This window comes from Caretta caretta, chromosome 10 (genome assembly GCF_965140235.1).
Source record: "Caretta caretta isolate rCarCar2 chromosome 10, rCarCar1.hap1, whole genome shotgun sequence".
In the NCBI taxonomy this organism is placed as follows: domain Eukaryota; kingdom Metazoa; phylum Chordata; order Testudines; family Cheloniidae; genus Caretta; species Caretta caretta.
The window spans coordinates 83605150-83623286 of record NC_134215.1 but is presented as its reverse complement, the minus strand read 5'-3'; the positions used below and the strand labels follow the sequence as shown (position 1 = coordinate 83623286).

Genomic DNA, 18137 nt, shown 5'->3' with positions numbered 1-18137 from the left:
GTTCTTGCTCTTCAGCTGTATGAGACATTCTCTCTAATAGTAGAAAGGAGTCTTCTAGAAAACGTTACTTAGCTAAATGGAAATGCTTTTCATCTTGGACACAACAAAGAGGCATTCTACCAGAGACTATAGATATTCCTCTCATCTTAGACTATATCCTGTGCATGAAAACTGCAGGTTTATCCATCAACACTTACAAATCCAGTTGGCCGTGATCATGCATACCATCCACCTTCTCAAGGCTACTCAGTTTTTGCCGACCCGCTGACCATAAGATTCTGGAAAGGCTTAGTAAGAACCTTTCCACCTGTTCAGAAGGTTGCACCCCGGTGGGATCTGAATCTTGTTCTCTCAGTGCTAACAAGGCTCCCCTTTGAGCTTTTAGCTACATGTTCCATGTCCCGCCTTCCCATCAGTCGTTTTTCTCATAGCTATCACATCAGCAAGAAGGTTGGTGAACTTGGAGCAATGGTGGCAGGGCCTCCATACACAGTATTCCATAAGGATAAAGTTTTTTTACATCTACACCCCAAATTAATCCCTAATATAGTTTTGGAATTTCACCTTAACCAATCCATTCACTTACCTGTGTTCTTCCTGAAACCACATTCTTCTGCAGAAGAATGAAGGCTCCACTCCCTTGATGTTCGATGAGCGTTGTTTTTTTACCTGCAGAGAACACAACCAATCAGGAAATCCCTGAGACTGTTTGTTGCTGTAGCAGAAGGAGTCAGGGCATGCCATCTTTACCCAGAGAATCTCCAAATGGATATCCAGCTGCATTCTACTCCTGCTATCAGTTCTCAACCCCCCGCCCATCTCTTACCCCAACGGGGTAAGAGCTCATTCCACAAGCGTGCAAGCAACAACTGTAGAGATTCTTCAGAAGGTAAGCCCTCCTGGACATTTGTAAAGTGGCCTTCCAGAGTTCCATTCACACATTTGCAAGGGATTATGCCCTGGTGCAGGACTCTTCTGCTGATGCCTCCTTTGGGGTGTCGGTACTCCGCTCAGCCCTTCCGTCTACGTCCTCGTACCCTCCTCATATTTAGGTATTGCTTGTCAATCACCCACAGTGGAATACAATAGGGACCAGTACTCAAAGAGGAGGAGGAGGTTACTTACCTGTAACTGGAGGTTCTTTGAGATGTGTATCTGTATTCCACTACCTACCCTCCTTCCCCTCTGCTTTGGATCTTATCTGATTCACAGTAGAGAAGGAACTGGAAAAGCGATTGGTTCACCCTGCCCTTTATCCCCTCAGTCAGAGGTATGAGCTGAGCCAGGGCGTGTACGCAGATCAAAATACGCTGGTTTTGAATTGCACAGCTCCAGCCTCATGGGGCGCATGAGTAACCCACATTGGAGTGCAAATAGGGACCACATGTCTTGAAGAACCTCCAGTTACAGGTAAGTAACCTCCTCTTTTGGTGAATAGGTGGGAAGAGATAAAATGGATTAAAGTCTTATAGAAGGTTTTCATTATTTCTTTGCCTTAACCTTTCTGTATACATTTTTTCACAACTAAATGTGATTTTATTGTAAATATTAATATGAAGACATATAAACCTAGACCCTGAGTAGTAATGCTTCTGTTACTTGATACACACAAGATTATAAATGGTCAATTTTTATAAATTTGTGTTACAGTTTCTGTGGGCCTTCATTAAATTTTGGAGAACACTAAGTATTTATTCCAGTCTTTGAAAAACCTTAACTCCTTTTACTCTTTGATATAATAGTTGGCGAATTTGGTGCTGGTTAAAAGTGCCAGATAGGGCTTCATTTCCCACAGATGTCAATGTTTGTCAACAGTTATAGAAAGTACAACATAACTAGCAGCAGCATAAATCATTCTAATGCAGTTCAACCTTGTTCTGTTGAAAGGCCCTGCCAGTTCATCACTTTGATGCCTGTTGAGTCTACTAAAAAGCATGTAGGTAGTGATACTTTTTGTTACATGATCATCTCTGTACTAGGAATCGAATTGAGACTACTCAACTGCCAGCATTTTTTTTGTAACTTTGATCACTGTTTACTTGGGTTGGATCTGAAGTGGCCTACGGGTGAAAAGCTCAGAATCATATCATTGAGACCATGAACCATCCATTTCCCTGCTGGTATCTTTTCCTAAATCCTCAGAACAGTTGTTGTTTTGCAGTACCTAAACCTCTACATATGATAGGTAATTTCATCTGTCTACTCAGCAGTTGGAGTTAGATGAGCACTAAAGAAATTTCTGAGAAAAAAACAACAACCATGTGATGCGTATTTTATAACTAAGTCCTATGTCGTAAACATGTTTAGGACATATACATCAGTCTCTTACGATAACTCCAGGTATGGTAGTCCAGGAGATCAGCTTTCTATTCCTTTGGTAAATTGTGATAGCCTAACACACATCTAATGCACAGTCTCTACTATGATTTATACTTTGATGCAAAGCGTGACACCAAATTAGCTCTATTGCCTGAAAATGCAGTATTCTTTACTTTAAGGGAGATACATAGTGAGTGAAAAACTAAGCACAGTGCATCAGATGAATGTTTGTAAATATATGCCTGCGGGGGATTCATACTTTCAGGCTTAATACAGTGCCTCAGTAACCTACTGTTCTTGTTTTCCCCTTTTTACAGGTTTACATGTGGTACACGTAGAAAATGAGGCTGAGAACGCGGAAGGCCTCTCAGCAGTCACATCAAATTCACACCCAGCGTGCTTTGCGAGCAAAGAGGAAACATTCAGAGGTAGAAGAGAGCTTACCTGTTGGAGGAGGAAAACCACAGCAGAATGAAACCGGCCTGTTGTCATCAATTAAAAAATTTATTAAAGGAAGCACGACCAAGGTATGAGCTCAGTGTTTTGTTGCTTTTTTTAAAATTTTTGAGTCGTATTCATTTTTTCTAAAGTTTGATCAAGTATTGTCTTAAGAAGAATAAGCATTTGTAAAAGGCATGTTTTATGGAGGCAGAACAGCTTTATAAACAATAGAATACACAAATTGCCCCATAATAGTTGTGTGTGAATTCAGATATAGAAGTTAAATTGCAAAGTTGCTGATACTATCCAACTCTGTATAAAACAATTACAGACGTTTATGATAGTGCCGTAAGTTTGAGGACTTAGTATCAGATGTTCCATTGGAGAAATAAGAAATGTTGCCTTATAAATACAAGAGGCCAAATTCAGCTATAGTATAATCAGGTATAATTTCTGTGTGCCTCAGTGAATTTTGTGCCTATTTATCGCACCTTAGACATGAAGTTTCAAGGCTAAATCAAGGCTAAAGTTGAATCTCTTTCAACTCTATCTAGACACAGATCTGAAGCACACAGATTTTCATATTTAAAACTTGCTCAGTGCAAATTATTAGGGGAAGATTATATACAGTACGTTACTTTTTTTGAGTGAGTGCCACTTTGAAATAGTTTTCAAAACTGTTATTTTTATTGTTTTTTAAAAAGATGGTCTGATTTTATAAAACCTTTCTTCAGTAAGTCTTATCAGTCTAGAAGTTCTGATGTTGCCATTTAAAAACTGTAGATACTAAAAGAACAAGAGCCAGGATGCCAGAAACATACAAAAATATTTCAGAGAAATACATGGCAGATAAATTAGTTTAGACTAGAACATGTTTTTTATTGTTAAAGTGAAGTGTTAAAAATGGCAGTTTTATAATTTTGCATTATAGTTAAAATAATACATAAAGATGCAGTGAAGTATAAAAAATTCTAATCAAATTGTCTCAGAAAGCTGGGTGACTAGGCAACAAAATGGCAGATGAAATTCAGTGTTGATAAGTGCAAAGTAATGCACATTAGAAAACATAATCCCAACTATACATTCAAAATGTTGGGTTCTAAATTAGCTGTTAACACTTGAGAAACAGATCTGGGAGTCATCGTGGATAGTTCTCTGAAAGCATCTGCTCATCTACAGCAGCAGTCAAAAGAGAAACAGTGTTAGGAACCATTAGAAAAGAGAGAGATAGTAAGGCAGAAAATATCATAATGCTAGTATATAAATCCATGGTATGCCCATACCTTGTGTACTGCATGCAGTTCTGGTTGCCCCATCTCAAAAAAGATACATGAGAAATGGAAAAGGCAGAGGAAGGGCATAAAAATGATTAAGGGTATGGAACAGTTTCCATTTGAGGCGAGATTAAAAAACCTGGGACCGTTCATTTTAGGAAAGAGATGACTACATGGGAATATGTTAGAGGTCTATAAAATCATGAATGGTGTGGAGAAAGTGAATAATGAAGTGTTTACCCTTTCACATAACACAATAACCAGGAGTCACCCAATGAAATTAATAAGCAGCAGGTTTAAAACAAGCATAAGGAAATATTTCTTCATACAATGCACAGTCAAACTATGGAACTTTGTTTCCAGGTGATGTTGTGAAGGCCAAAAGCATAATTGGATTCAAAAGAGAATTACATAAATTCCTGGAGGATAGGTCCATCAATGACTATTAGTCAGGATGGTCAGGGACACAACCCCATGGTCTGGATGTCCCTAAATCTCTGACTGCCAGAAATTGGGACTGGACAACAGGGGATGGATCACTTGAAATGGTCCAGTTCTTTCAATTCCCTATGAAGCATCTGGCACTCGCCAGGATACTGGGCTAATTGGACCATTGGTTTCACCTAGTATAGATATTCTTATGTTCTTAGATACCATGCAACTCAGTGTGTCCTAGGAATTTGTTCAGCACCCATTGTAGCAGGAAATAGGCACTGACTTAAAGGAACTGTAAAATCATGTATATGTTAACATTTTTTTTTACCTGTGGAAAATTCTGTATTGTTAAAACTGTTTAAATTTTGCATATTACTAAACTCAGGCAATAAATCGATTTCACTTTCTGACTCCTATGCTCTAGCACAAAGCAAAATACTTTGGGTTGCGAACACTTCAGGGATATGGTTAAGTGCAAACAAAAACAGTTTTCATTGGAATTAAAAAAATAATTGGGAAGATTTCTGATGATTTAGGTTTTGGAAAATTCCCCCATCCCTTTTTTAATCGTAAATATTCATCCTAAATTTTATCTTCACAAGTTCCCTTTAAATATAAAATTCCATGTTTTTCATAAATATTGTCTGTCTTGTCTTCTATGTCCAGAACAGCACTTGTAGTGGCAGTGGCATTAACATTGCATGCTATTGATTGATATTGCTGGGCTATACTGCAAAGCTCTCATGACAACACAAAGTAGTCTTGTGGTTACCATGGTAACATCAGAACTCTTTCAGGTGGTATGTGTGTTATATTATACAATAGTTCAGTTACCTGTATATTATAATATAAATTAAGAGATAGATTGTATGGATCTGTGGCAATAAATGTATAGCAACATATACTTTAAAACATACTAATTCTGACATCAGAGTCATAGTCCATCACTCTGACATCATACTGATGGCTTGTGGGGGTGGGTCATTAACCCCCCCCAAAAAAGTTCAAGCTATTTACTTACATAAAAGTAACTAAAATATGGTTAATAAAATTCTGATGACATTGGGCCTTATCTTATAATCTACATAATGCTCTCAACTCCCATTTAAGTGAATAGATAACTTTAAAACAGTCATACTAATTCTAATATCAGAGTTACAGACCACCAGTCTGACATCATAGAGAAACTAATGCAGATAAGGATGTCGTTTAGATCAGGCACCTTGCAGGACTGAGCCCTGTTTAGAAAGCATTTTTAACAGTTTCTAAGAAGTTTAAGATAGTAGGTTTTTTTAATGATAACACATCCAGTAATATTTTTTAAAAAGTTTTAAAACTTGAAACATTACAACACATTGACTGAAGTAAGTTATACCAAATTTATTTTGTTTGTGGGTTCTGGTAACATCATAAATTACATTAGCTTTGCTTTTGTGACTTGCAGTGCATCCTCTTCTTTGGAATCATTGCAACCCATTCTTTAACTTGCATTTTTATTCCATGGTTTCTGAAAAATCTAAAGAACAGATATCCTATTGATATCAGTGTGACATTGCCATATTAGTTTCAGTATAATGCAATTAGTAATATTAATTGGATATATTCAGGATATTAATTGTAAACAGAAATCTTTACAGTAGAAATTTGTTAATATAAAGCACATGGAACAATGACATAATATTGTGCCATTTTATTCTTGAATGCTATTGACAGACACTTAACTCCACTTTTGTTGATCATGATTTTGCCAGAACCGCTCTTGTTCATTGGCTTTTCTTTCCTTATTGTATTTATTTGTTTTGCTGCTTTTAGTCTTTTCTCTGGATATTTTATTTTAATTCTTTGTTTGTTTTCATCAAATAAATATCTTTTAGAAGTGGTGGAGTTTTCTTTTGGCTTTTCTTACAGGAAAAGGAAAGTTGTCTCTACAGTTTGGGTTTTAACTTTTTTAGTGACTGTAATGCTCCTGAGAGGTGCAAAATTGACAGTCCTGGAGACTGAAATCCATTTTCCACAGAACAGTTACAGCCAGGGCAGCAGAAGTGGTAGCTTCCCCACACCACCGTGGTCTATTCTTTTGGAGGGACCACCTCTAGGATGAAAGGGTAGTTCAGTCTCCATGCTCATTCAATTCTTTGCCTCTCTTCTGAGACTATCAATAGGAGTTCCACTAGGTGCCAGTCATGATAGTGTTTTTTTGTGATGATTCTGTATCTGTCCACTAGGAACTGGAATGAGAACACCAATGCTTTTCACTTAGGCCACTGAACAGTCATGTGCTCCAGCCCCCTAATCATTTTTGTTGCCCTCTGCTGGACTCTTTTCAATTTTTCCACATCCTTCTTGTAGTGTGGGGCCCAAAACTGGACACAGTACTCCAGATGAGGCCTCACCAAAGTCTAATAGAGGGGAACGATCACGTCCCTCAATCTGCTGGCAATGCCCCTACTTATACAGCCCAAAATGCCGTTAGCCTTTTTGGCAACAAGGGCACACTGTTGACTCCTATCCAGCTTCTCGTCCACTGTAACCCCTAGGTCCTTTTCTGCAGAACTGTTGCCTAGCCACTCGGTCCCCAGGACCAACCCTTGGGGCACTCCACTTGATACCGCTTGCCAACTAGACATGGAGCCATTGATCACTACCTCTTGAGCCCAACAATCTACCTTATAGTTTCAGTATGCTGCAGATTGTCATCTTTAGGTTTCAGATTTAACATTCTAGTAAGGTTCATGGATAGGGCCCTATCAAATTCATGGTCCATTTTGGTCAATTTCACAGTCATATTTCAGAGTAACAGCCGTGTTAGTCTGTATTCGCAAAAAGAAAAGGAGTACTTGTGGCACCTTAGAGACTAACCAATTTATTTGAGCATAAGCTTTTGTGAGCTACAGCTCACTTCATCGGCTGCATACTGTGGAAAGTGTAGAAGATCTTTTTATATACACACAAAGCATGAAAAAATACCTCCTCCCACCCACACATGGGGGGGGGGTGAGAAAACCTGGATTTGTGCTGGAAATGGCCCAACTTGATTATCATACACATTGTAAGGAGAGTGATCACTTTAGATAAGCTATTAGCAGCAGGAGAGTGGGGTGGGAGGAGGTATTTTTTCATGCTTTGTGTGTATATAAAAAGATCTTCTACACTTTCCACAGTATGCATCCGATGAAGTGAGCTGTAGCTCACAAAAGCTTATGCTCAAATAAATTGGTTAGTCTCTAAGGTGCCACAAGTACTCCTTTTCTTTTCACTGTCATAGGAACTTAAAAATCATAAATGTAATGATTTTAGCTATTTAAATCTGAAATTTCACGGTATTGTAATTGTAGGGGTCCTGACCCAAAAAGGAGTTGTGGGAAGGGGTGTGGTACTGTTACCCTTACTTCTGCACTGCTGCTGGTATGGTATGGTATTGCCACTTTACTTCTGTGCTGCTGCCTGCAGAGCTTGGCCCTCAGGAAGCAGCCGCCCAGCTCTGAAGGCAGCAGCACAAGAGGAAGGGTGGCATGAATTGCTGCCCTTACTCCTGCATTGCTGGTGCCGGGGTGCTACCCTCAGAGCTGGGTGCCCGGCCAACAGCCGCCGCTCTCTGGCTGTCCAGCTCTGAAGGCAGCACAGAAGTAAGGGTGGAAATACTGTGACCCCTCTAAAATAATCTTGCAACCCGCTCTGCAACTTTTTTGGGTCAGGACCCCCTATTTGAGAAATGCTGGTCTCCCCCATGAAATCTGGTATTTTTAGAATTTTCTGGTGTATTTAGTGGAAGAAAGGACACTATTCAGTGTGTTTTTCCTTTTCTGTTTTAAGGAAGAAAGAGAAAATCCTGCAAAGAGAAGTAGAATTGAACGTGATATAGATAACAGCTTGATTACTTCCACACCTCGAACAGGAGAAAAGCCTAACAAACAGATCTCTCGAGTAAGGCGGAAAAGTCAAGTAAATGGAGGTTTGTAAATATTTCATTCCTATATTAATAGGACAGAGTTAGAGGGTCAAGATCTAATACTTGTATGGTGACATATTAATACAGGGCTTGACTCTGCCCTGTTGGAGTAAATGCAAATTTTGCCATTAACATCAGTGGGAGCAGAGTTGGACTCACAGTATCTGAAGTATTCTTTCCTGGAGAGTAATTGTAAGTATACGGCGTGGATGAGACTGAGAAACAATCTGATTAATATGATTTTTCTTTTTAGGAACCATTCAGTTATGGGAAAACCACCACATATCTTGGAACTATTTAGCCATGGTATTTTCCACTTAGAAAGACAATAGGAATACTCGTTATGTGAAATTGCTCATCTTCACAGTGTTTTACGACAAGTGAAATGTCATTCCTTAACAGGTAGTTTGTATAAGAATCATTCCACTTTGCAGGTGCTGAAGGCACTTGGTCAAATAAGCGCAAGAAATGAAATTCTTTCACAAAAGCACACACAGGCATGTATTATTCTGTGCTTGTAGTAATGCCAATTTTAAAATGTAAAATTTATATTCATATTTTAACATTCTTAACCACCTCTGCTGTTCTAGCCCTAACCTACTCCATAAAGTCAGGCTTCATCTTTAAACAGATTTCCCAATGAACTCATAACTTAAACTCCCCCCCCTTTCCTCTCCCCGCTTTATTGAAAAGCAAACCCAGAAGTGTCTTGTTCTTTGGATTATTTGAAACATTTTAAAATCTTTTTAAGGGTTGTTGAATAGCTTTGTGATCTGGTTGATAGATAGACTTTCTATTTTCAACTTGTGTGTTTATTGGGATAATTACATGACTTGGAATTCTTTGTCAGCTGATCAGACTGCAGCTTTCAAGCTATTTTCTAACTAGCCATGACTTGTCTGGTGCAGTAACAAAGGAATGTTCTATTTTCAGAGAATGTAGGGATTACTTAGTGCAAAATTTTCTTAATGAACTCATTATTTTACATCAGTTGAGTACAAGTTCTTATATTTGACAAGAAAAATAGTTGTATAAAGAATAATGTGTTCTTAATTACCTAGTAAAGCAATAATTCCATCATTCGAAACTGGTGATAATGACCTAAACCATGAATCCTATTTTAGACCAGAATAGTCTGTTTGTCACCAGTATCCCAAAATGAAATTACTTTAATGGGCTTTGGATTGAGCTGCTAATACATAGGTTGAGGAAAACAGTTTATTTTTGTAGTTGTGTTTCATCGTCCTTGTCCCTGTTCTTACTTCTTCCCCTTCTCCCCCACTTTTTTTGGTATCTCAGATTCCCAGATTCATTAATTTTAACTTTTTTTTCTCTTTATAATAACTGATTCTTGCTAATTTTGATTCCTTATTTAAAGTGCTATAGAAAACTGATGTTATTTTTGATGGTGAGATATTTAATTTTCAGTAAGTGATGGTTCTTTTTTAGTAAAATTTGTATGTCAGCTTATTTGACCTGTGGTGGAGAATGAGGAAAATTCACTGTAGCTCATATAAGAAAAATTACAACAAGAAAAGAGCACAAGTAGACATGAGGAATAAAATCAGTCCATTGCAGTTTTATATCTTTTTTTTTCTCCTTTTCTTTTACAGAAGCTGGAAGTTATGAAATGACAAATCAACATGTAAAGCAAAACGGAAAATTAGAAGATAATCCTGCCACTGGCAGTCCGCCCCGGACTACATTATTGGGGACCATATTTTCTCCTGTTTTCAATTTTTTCTCACCAGCAAATAAAAATGGTAATTATTATCTAAAGCTACATAATATATATTAACATAAAAGCTAAGTATAATTCATATTTTTTTTAAAGTTGTCTAGACCTCTTATGCAACAGATGATCCTTCTTGCTGACCTGCAGAGCAAGAGCTACAGTTGCCATAAAGAAAACTGTACCTAACTATTAGAAGGGTTGCTTGAGCTATATAAGAGGAGGCATGGGCTTAGTTGCATTAACATATTTGTTTCCTTGTTGTATATGTCTAACACTTCACTTTGATTTACAAGGTGTAAGAAACTAATTTGGTATTTTTCACCCTATCCAAAATAGATTTCTCTTTCTCCACCCACTTTTGGTTGTATTTTAATATTGTGAATTAAATTAGGGACATCTTCAGTTATTCCAGAACACATTATCTCTGCATCTACGAATATTGATACTCTGTGAAGTAATTCGATGTTAGGATAATGATTGTACTGAAACCTCATTTCAGGAACATCAGGATCAGATTCTCCTGGGCAAGCTGTTGAAGCTGAAGAAATAGTCAAACAGCTTGATATGGAACAGGTGGATGAGATCACTACCAGTACTGCAACATCGACCAATGGAGCAATTTACACTAGCCAAGCAGTGCAAGTTAGATCTACTATCAACAACGGTTTGGAAGAAGTGGAGGAAACAACTGATCGTGATCTACCACCACTTACAGGTAAGAAACTTGCATTTTCCTGGTACTCTTAAGTTAAATGTGCAGTAATAAAAATATGTTTCTACATTTGAGTAGAAGCTTTCTAGCCCAGAGTGTTCCTGTATTTTATATAAACAAAGATTCCGCAAAGCGTTTACTTGCATATTGATTTTCGTGAGCAGTAGCCTGGGAAACACACTTTGTTATTCGCCAAAAATAGAATCTCATTGTAAACTTCTCAGGCCAAATCCATTCCTGGTGTGACTCAATTGACTTCCAAATTAAAATAAAGCCTAATTCAAATGAATATTGTGATTCCAGGTGTCAGATTTTCTGAGTCAATATTTTAATGCCAAATGTATTAGAATAAAATGTAAACGCTTGAAATGCCCATCACCAAAAAAAAGTTCCCAACCCTTTGGTTGCTGTCACCAAAATAACATAGACAAATGACAGATTTATATAGATCCCTCCTTAATTTACAGTGTTTCCTTCAAGAGAATCATCATGTTCTTTTCGGATGAAAATTCTTGAAACATTAAATTTACCATTGTGCACAGGGCCATCACAAGCCTATGCACTATTTAAGTCTCACTTTAAAGTTTCACAAAATTGGTATTTAAGTAGAGCGTAGCTTTGTGTGGGTTCACTGCTGGGAGGTGAATTTCACCCTACAAGACGTAGGGCTGAGGTGAGGAGAAGAAGGTGGAGAATTTTCACACTGCTATGAAGACTTGCGCATAAAGTGCAAAATTTTCACATTTTAAAACTGCACTAATAAGACTAGCTCTTGTGGGGTTTTTTGTTTTGTTTTGTGTTTTTTCCATTGAATTTTAGCACCAGTATCTCCAGACAGTGGTTATTCATCAGCTCATGCGGAAGCCACCTATGAAGAAGACTGGGAAGTCTTTGATCCGTAAGTGTTAATATTTTTACTGAAACACTACTTTTATAATTTTGGGCATTGGATAAAAAAAACCTTTTATTTGAGCAAGTGCTTTGTCATGTTTAGAACTTGCTTGCTGTGGTGAACTCTATTTGAAAACTGCTAATTGTAAAACTAGTATATTATGACTGTTCATGGCTTGTTATATTCAGTTTAAATTGTTTCTTACATTGTCTTAATTACTTTAAATTACTTTAGTTGACTTACTGCATTGTCAGTTAAGGTAATGTGAATATAGTTACACAACAAATTCTCTTTCCTTTTTAGATATTATTTCATCAAACATGTTCCACCACTAACTGAAGAACAACTTAATAGGAAGCCAGCTCTTCCACTGAAAACAAGAAGCACACCAGAATTCTCTTTAGTTCTAGACTTGGTAAATATGCATATAGACATAAGTTAGTAGTGGGGGAAGAGTGAATTTATGTTCCACTTATTTTACATATTGGACACATTGGGAACATGATGCTCCCATTATTAAAAAGAGACCTTATTAAATGCACATGTTGAAAGACTATAAATTATTCAAAAAGGTTTAAAAATTTTCAATTAAAAAGACACTGAATATAAAGAAATAATTTGAGAAACTGTCACTGAGTAACAAGAATGGAAAATTCACTGCATTTGTTGCATGATTCAACATTTTTCTTAAACATTTCAATTTTTTTTAAATCTTCATGAATAAAAGTTAGCTGACCCTCCAGAGGTCCTTCCCAAAGGAGTAGTGGAGAAAATCAGATATAATAAAGGAGAAAATTCAGCATTACCTGTATTTGATGAAATATTTACAAAAGGATGCGTCTCCCAGTGAGATTCCCTTAAGTCTGAGAGAACTTTTCTCACAGAGAAGAAAGCATGCTTCTCTTTAGAACTATTTGTTTTCACCCTCTGTTGATCCATTTTATTGTATTTAAGCAGTTGTTACTGGATAATTCAGTCACTGGTTATATATAGTTGTCATTTAATGAATAAAGAAGTCTAATTTTTTTAATGAAATGGGGGAAAAAACAAATAACTCTAGGAAGACTCATTATATAATAGCTAAAGTTGAGATTGATATTATAAGCACTGTGTTAATGCCACAGTTACAAATGAAATTCTTTCAGATTTGCAACATTAATGAATTGTATAATATACTTATAGCTGTCTTTCAAATCTTAGCAGCAGTACATTAAAAATTAAATTGACCAGACTGAATTATAGAGTATATTTCCCTTCCAAAAGAACATAAAGAAGCAAATAGACCTTTTCAACAGTCCTGTCACAAAAGCATCTTAATTTAGTATGATCTTTTTATTTTATTTTTTCTAGGATGAAACATTAGTGCATTGTAGTCTAAACGAGCTAGAAGATGCTGCACTCACTTTTCCAGTGCTTTTCCAAGATGTCATTTACCAGGTAATTAGAAATATATAGGAAAAATATACTTCTTTGTTTGTTGAATAGATAAAGAGATAAAGTTATCATGCCTATGTAATATCTTCATGTCAGGAGAGAGATAAACATTGATTGGCATCTAAACAGCCATTTGAGTTATACGTTGCAGATTTGAAATTTTGTTAGGCAGGTGGTCATGTATTAGAAGTATTGTGGAGTACTTTTTATTACTACAACGTGGTAATGATGATTAATAGTAAAAATGTCAACAATGGTTAGTAAGAAAATGTAAATATTCTTTTTAGCAGCAGTATTCTATAGCAGCCTTTCTCCTTACCAGCAGATGGAGGCAGGAACATTGAGAGTTCAGGCAGTATCGTTTCCCATGTAATAGTTTGCCACAAACTGTTAACTTTCTTCCCTGCCTGGGGAAACCAATTCGTGCTGGTTGATCATTTCTTACTGTGAAAAAGGCTAATCTCCAGAGCCTGAAGTTAACTAGCTTCTATCTAGCACACCTAGTCTTGCATATCCTTTGCCGGTAACGTTTCCACCTCTTCCGCCCCAGCTAGATTCTACTTGGTGATTACAGTTACTTTAGATTGTCTTGTGGAAACTGCTAGTCATTTTTCCTGCTTCAGGCAGTATTATTAGCTTTATATGTTTTACATTGACATACCATAGAGGAACAAGCATGGGAAAGAGGAGATCTGTTCCAGCAACTGCCAAAGATGCTGCACTGACCCAGGCTGTTGTTCTCAGGTCCTTTTGTGTGATGTACCTGGGAGAGGCAACAGCTTCCCCTCCATGTAGTTCGCACGATATTGGACCCCTCTGTAGTATCTTTGGAGAATGAGCCAGTCATCAGGCACCTTAAAAGGACACTTGTCCAGGTATTTTTCCTAATTTTAAAAATGTTTTCCTTCATTGTTGCATATAAAACCCCTTGGAATTTTGAAACTAAAATAATTTTTTTAATGGGTTTCTTAACTTGTCTCCTATTTGGTGACTGCCATTCTCAGTTTCCTCCTGGATGAGCTGGAAAGGAAGCTTCAAATTAATTCTTTGGGGGCAAATAGATTAAAGCCTGTTTTTTCCTTCCCTCTCTGAGGATCTCAGTATGATTTGAGTATTTCTGGCTGTAACTATGCTCTTTTGGTGATGGTGTGTTTTACTGAGTGTAGCTGAGAGCCAGCTTAGGGTCTAATCAAAAGGAAATTTAAGTCAATGAAAAAACTATCTTACAAGGTTTCTGTATCTGTATTTAATAACATTGTACGTAAGCCTGTACCTCTTTTTATCCAATAAGATGATAATGCAGTTTCATCTATTGTGCCTTAGTTATCTCCCAAGCTTAGAATTGCAAAGGAGCAGTACCTTCACAAAGTAGACTTGATAAGGACAGCCTGTGTCTACATCAAGTATGTTGTTTTAGGATTCTTGCCCATCTGTTTATTTTATTGAAGTGCCTATACACCAGACATGGCAACCCAGAAAACATTCACCTCTTGCTACGTGAGGGATAATAAGCAGGAGACTAAACTGTCAAGAATTGAGTTATAACCATAAAATTCAGGTAATTCCTGAACAGAAACTGGTTAATATTACATACATTCTTAGCTTTGTATTGTAGACAATAGCTAGCTATTTCATCTGCTTTTGAAAAGTGATTCTTTCAATTATCAATTTGGTCATCTCCTATGCAATAGGCCCATCTGAATTTCAGATCTCCAAACTCGCCCATAGAGTGTCATTTAAGCTTTCACTGGTATTGTCTCCTCCTGCTGGCAAGGAGGAAGTAAATGTCTGAGCAAAAGTTGAAGACAAATTATTAGGTAAGAAAATACTGTTATGTGTTTATAAACTACAATACAGTGTAGCTCATTGAAAACAATACCTGACATGGAAAATCAGTTTGTGAAAATGTTTTCTATTAGTCTCTGAACATTTAATGCCTTCAGTTAGACTCTTTTAAGAAATACTATGAAATTAATGATCAAAAACATGCTTAAATCTTTTTTTAAGAAAGAGTAAAACTTAGCTCAGTACTTCTTTTCCTACATGATTTCTCCATTCTCTCACACCCAGTTTCACTAATAATTATGCAAATGGAGATCTGGGCTTCATACCATTATGAATTCTCTACCTAACTGAAGGTCATGAACCGATACTTTTGCAGTAGTGGAAGGGTGGATGAGCAAGTAGCTTACTTTGAAGTATATTCCAAAACTGGCCAACAATGATGCAGGAATGAAGTGATTATAAATATAGTATCTATTGAATGCTACAATACTTCTGTCTCTGGAGAACAAGAGTAAATATTTAATTCTTTAGTACTAGTGTATGAATTTATTTCATAATGTATTAGCACTTTGTGTCAGACACTCCCTTTTGTTACTTGGTTAAGAGGTTTGCACTGTATTTAGTTTATGCTGCAGAGCCACCAATCCTAGACACTAAGTCATCTTGCTCCCTCCTCCATCCAGAGGATACCTTCCCTTTACAAGTAGGCCTTACTCAGTCAAGAGATTTCTTTCTGTTCACTCAGTTCTTGGGCTCAAGAGTCTCACTGATCTTCCTGTTTCAGCTACATAGCCCAATAGTAGCTGATCAAAAGACATTTCACATATTCTACTCCACTGCAGCCAAACATAACTGGATTGTTCAACTCATTACTATGATAGGATGTGGCAGGGGTATCTGAGAATTTTCATTCCCCTTTTGGTGAAATGCTATTCCAGTAGTTTCTCTAAAAGAGCAACAAAACCAGCAGCCTTTGGATCAGTTGTTCAGGCTTCAGTCTGTGGTAGACACCCACAAAGAAAGCTACGATCAGATTGGGACCTCTTAGCCTCGATCTAATTGGACTTCTAGAACTATGTTTTTTCTCACCTGGAGAGCCATAATCAACTAAGAACCTGCTGTTTCTGTTCCTTTATATGATGATCTTCATCTTGAGTCTTTTACGATTGGGTAAGATGAGTCTAGTTGCAAATCCAGAACTGCTGAACTTCATTGACCTATAACTCCTCAGCATTTCTTTCAAGGACAGAGGAAAAAGACCCCTAAAGCACTGCAGAGTGGTGGACATCTAATTTAATAGGAAATACACATCTGGAGTTCTGCTCCTGTTACATTCTTCCTTTAGTAAAATAGCATTAAAATACAGGTCAAGACTGTTTATTTGGCTAGGTTGCTGCTGCTTATCTAAGATTCCTGAATTGTCACTCTGTGTGTCATTCGGAAGCCTACAATGTCTGTTGAGTAAGTGTGAAGCAATGGAAACAGCTACAAACATGGTTGAGAGCTCTTTTTGTTTAGAATGTCACCAGGTTACCATCCAGTTTTAAAGTTCTCAGCCATTTGACTTTACAAATTACATCCATGTGAAAGCAAGGCATGTATCTATGCCGTGCCAAGAGTCTCAGACCGTTGTGACATCAGAAGTAACTGAGCCAGTCACGACCCTTAATGCTATAGCTAAATAGAATGCACTGGTTTCATTGGTTGAATGAGGGAGACTGTACAGATGGTGGATTACTTGGCCCAACTTTCACATCTGTGCAACAGCATGGGCTTTCAGCTACTAGTAGTCGTCATCATATGATATCTGGGTAACCAGACATATATTTCTGTGGGACATGAAAGAAGGAAGGGAAAAATAAGTAGTTAGTTCATCTGGTATGATAAAGTCTTAATGATTGTCTAGCTAATTATGGGATTTTTATTTAGAGCTGTGTCAGAGTGTTTACGATATTACAGAATATTTTCTCCTCCTCTTCTTGTTTGTAATAATTCCTTAGAAATTTAACTAAAATTCATGTCCTTACCAGTTTCTACCCCTCTTCTGCACAAACATTTTGTTGTTGTTGAGCTGCTGGCATTGTTGTTTAAAAAAACATAGTAACAATATGGAAACATTGTGGGGGAAGGGGTTGTACTTGTTTTCATGGATGGAAGTCAGATATACACAGTTACATGGACTATATAGGAAAAAACTGCATGGCACAAATTTTAGCCTATGATCATTAATGTCTCTATTTCCTTATTAAGAGAATGTAAGGTTTTCATTAAAAAACAAAATAACTTCTTTAATGAAGATTAACTAGCTAACTTAACCAGATCATGTTTAATTTTTCTGTTTGCTCTTGCAAATTATTGGATATCATTATTAAACTATTTTAAAATATCTGTTTACTTTTTTCATTCTTACCAGTTTTGAAGCTTGTAGTTGATCATTTTTGTCTTAAAAATATAGATTACTCATTCTGAGAATCACTTTAAAAAGTGCAGTTTCTTGAGTTCCATAGCTCTTCATTTGATTTATTTTTCCTTTAGAAGAATTTGTTTCATGCTGTATATCAAATAAAATAAATGCTATATGCTTTTTCCAAATTAGCCACTTGACGACATTTTGAAACACTTATAATTACAAATAATTTTGGTTTTCTCAACCGAGATTGGCTAATAGTTAAAGTCTGACAGCTGGCTTGAAAAATTTGGTATACATTTTCAAAAATGCTCTGGTCAGTGTTTCAGAGTAGCAGCCATGTTAGTCTGTGTCCGCAAAAAGAAAAGGAGTAATTGTGGCACCTTAGAGACGAACACATTTATTTGAGCATATGCTTTCGTGAGCTACAGCTCACTTCATCCGATGCATCCGATGAAGTGAGCTGTAGCTCACGAAAGCGTATGCTCAAATAAATTTGTTAGTCTCTGAGGTGCCACAAGTACTCCTTTTCTTTTTTCTGGTCCATGTTGTGGCTATTAAGTCATGGCTCAAGCTGAAGGGGTGCAGTGCTGCAGAAACCCCATAAGGAATCCTGATTTAGTCAGCTGGTGTTCCCTCTCAGGGGTTCCAGGTAGTGCACAGTGCAGGGACAGTTCCACCACCCTTTCAATAGGTGTACCTGCCTCTTCACTCAGTGGGAGTGGAGCCACTGAATTTAGGCACCTAGTGCCCC

General features: G+C 37.1%; 1 protein-coding gene across 1 annotated transcript in view; it reads left to right on the top strand.

The window, feature by feature from the left end:
- The window catches only part of CTDSPL2 (CTD small phosphatase like 2), a 69894-nt gene that overhangs the window by 29128 nt on the left and 22629 nt on the right, over nt 1-18137 (top strand). Inside the window, exons 2-8 of the mRNA XM_048868335.2 lie at nt 2637-2846; nt 8283-8421; nt 10032-10181; nt 10653-10868; nt 11685-11763; nt 12061-12172; nt 13108-13194. Coding sequence (XP_048724292.1) covers nt 2661-2846; nt 8283-8421; nt 10032-10181; nt 10653-10868; nt 11685-11763; nt 12061-12172; nt 13108-13194 — 969 coding nt within the window. The 5' untranslated portion in view covers nt 2637-2660. The remainder of the gene's footprint in view (nt 1-2636; nt 2847-8282; nt 8422-10031; nt 10182-10652; nt 10869-11684; nt 11764-12060; nt 12173-13107; nt 13195-18137) is intronic.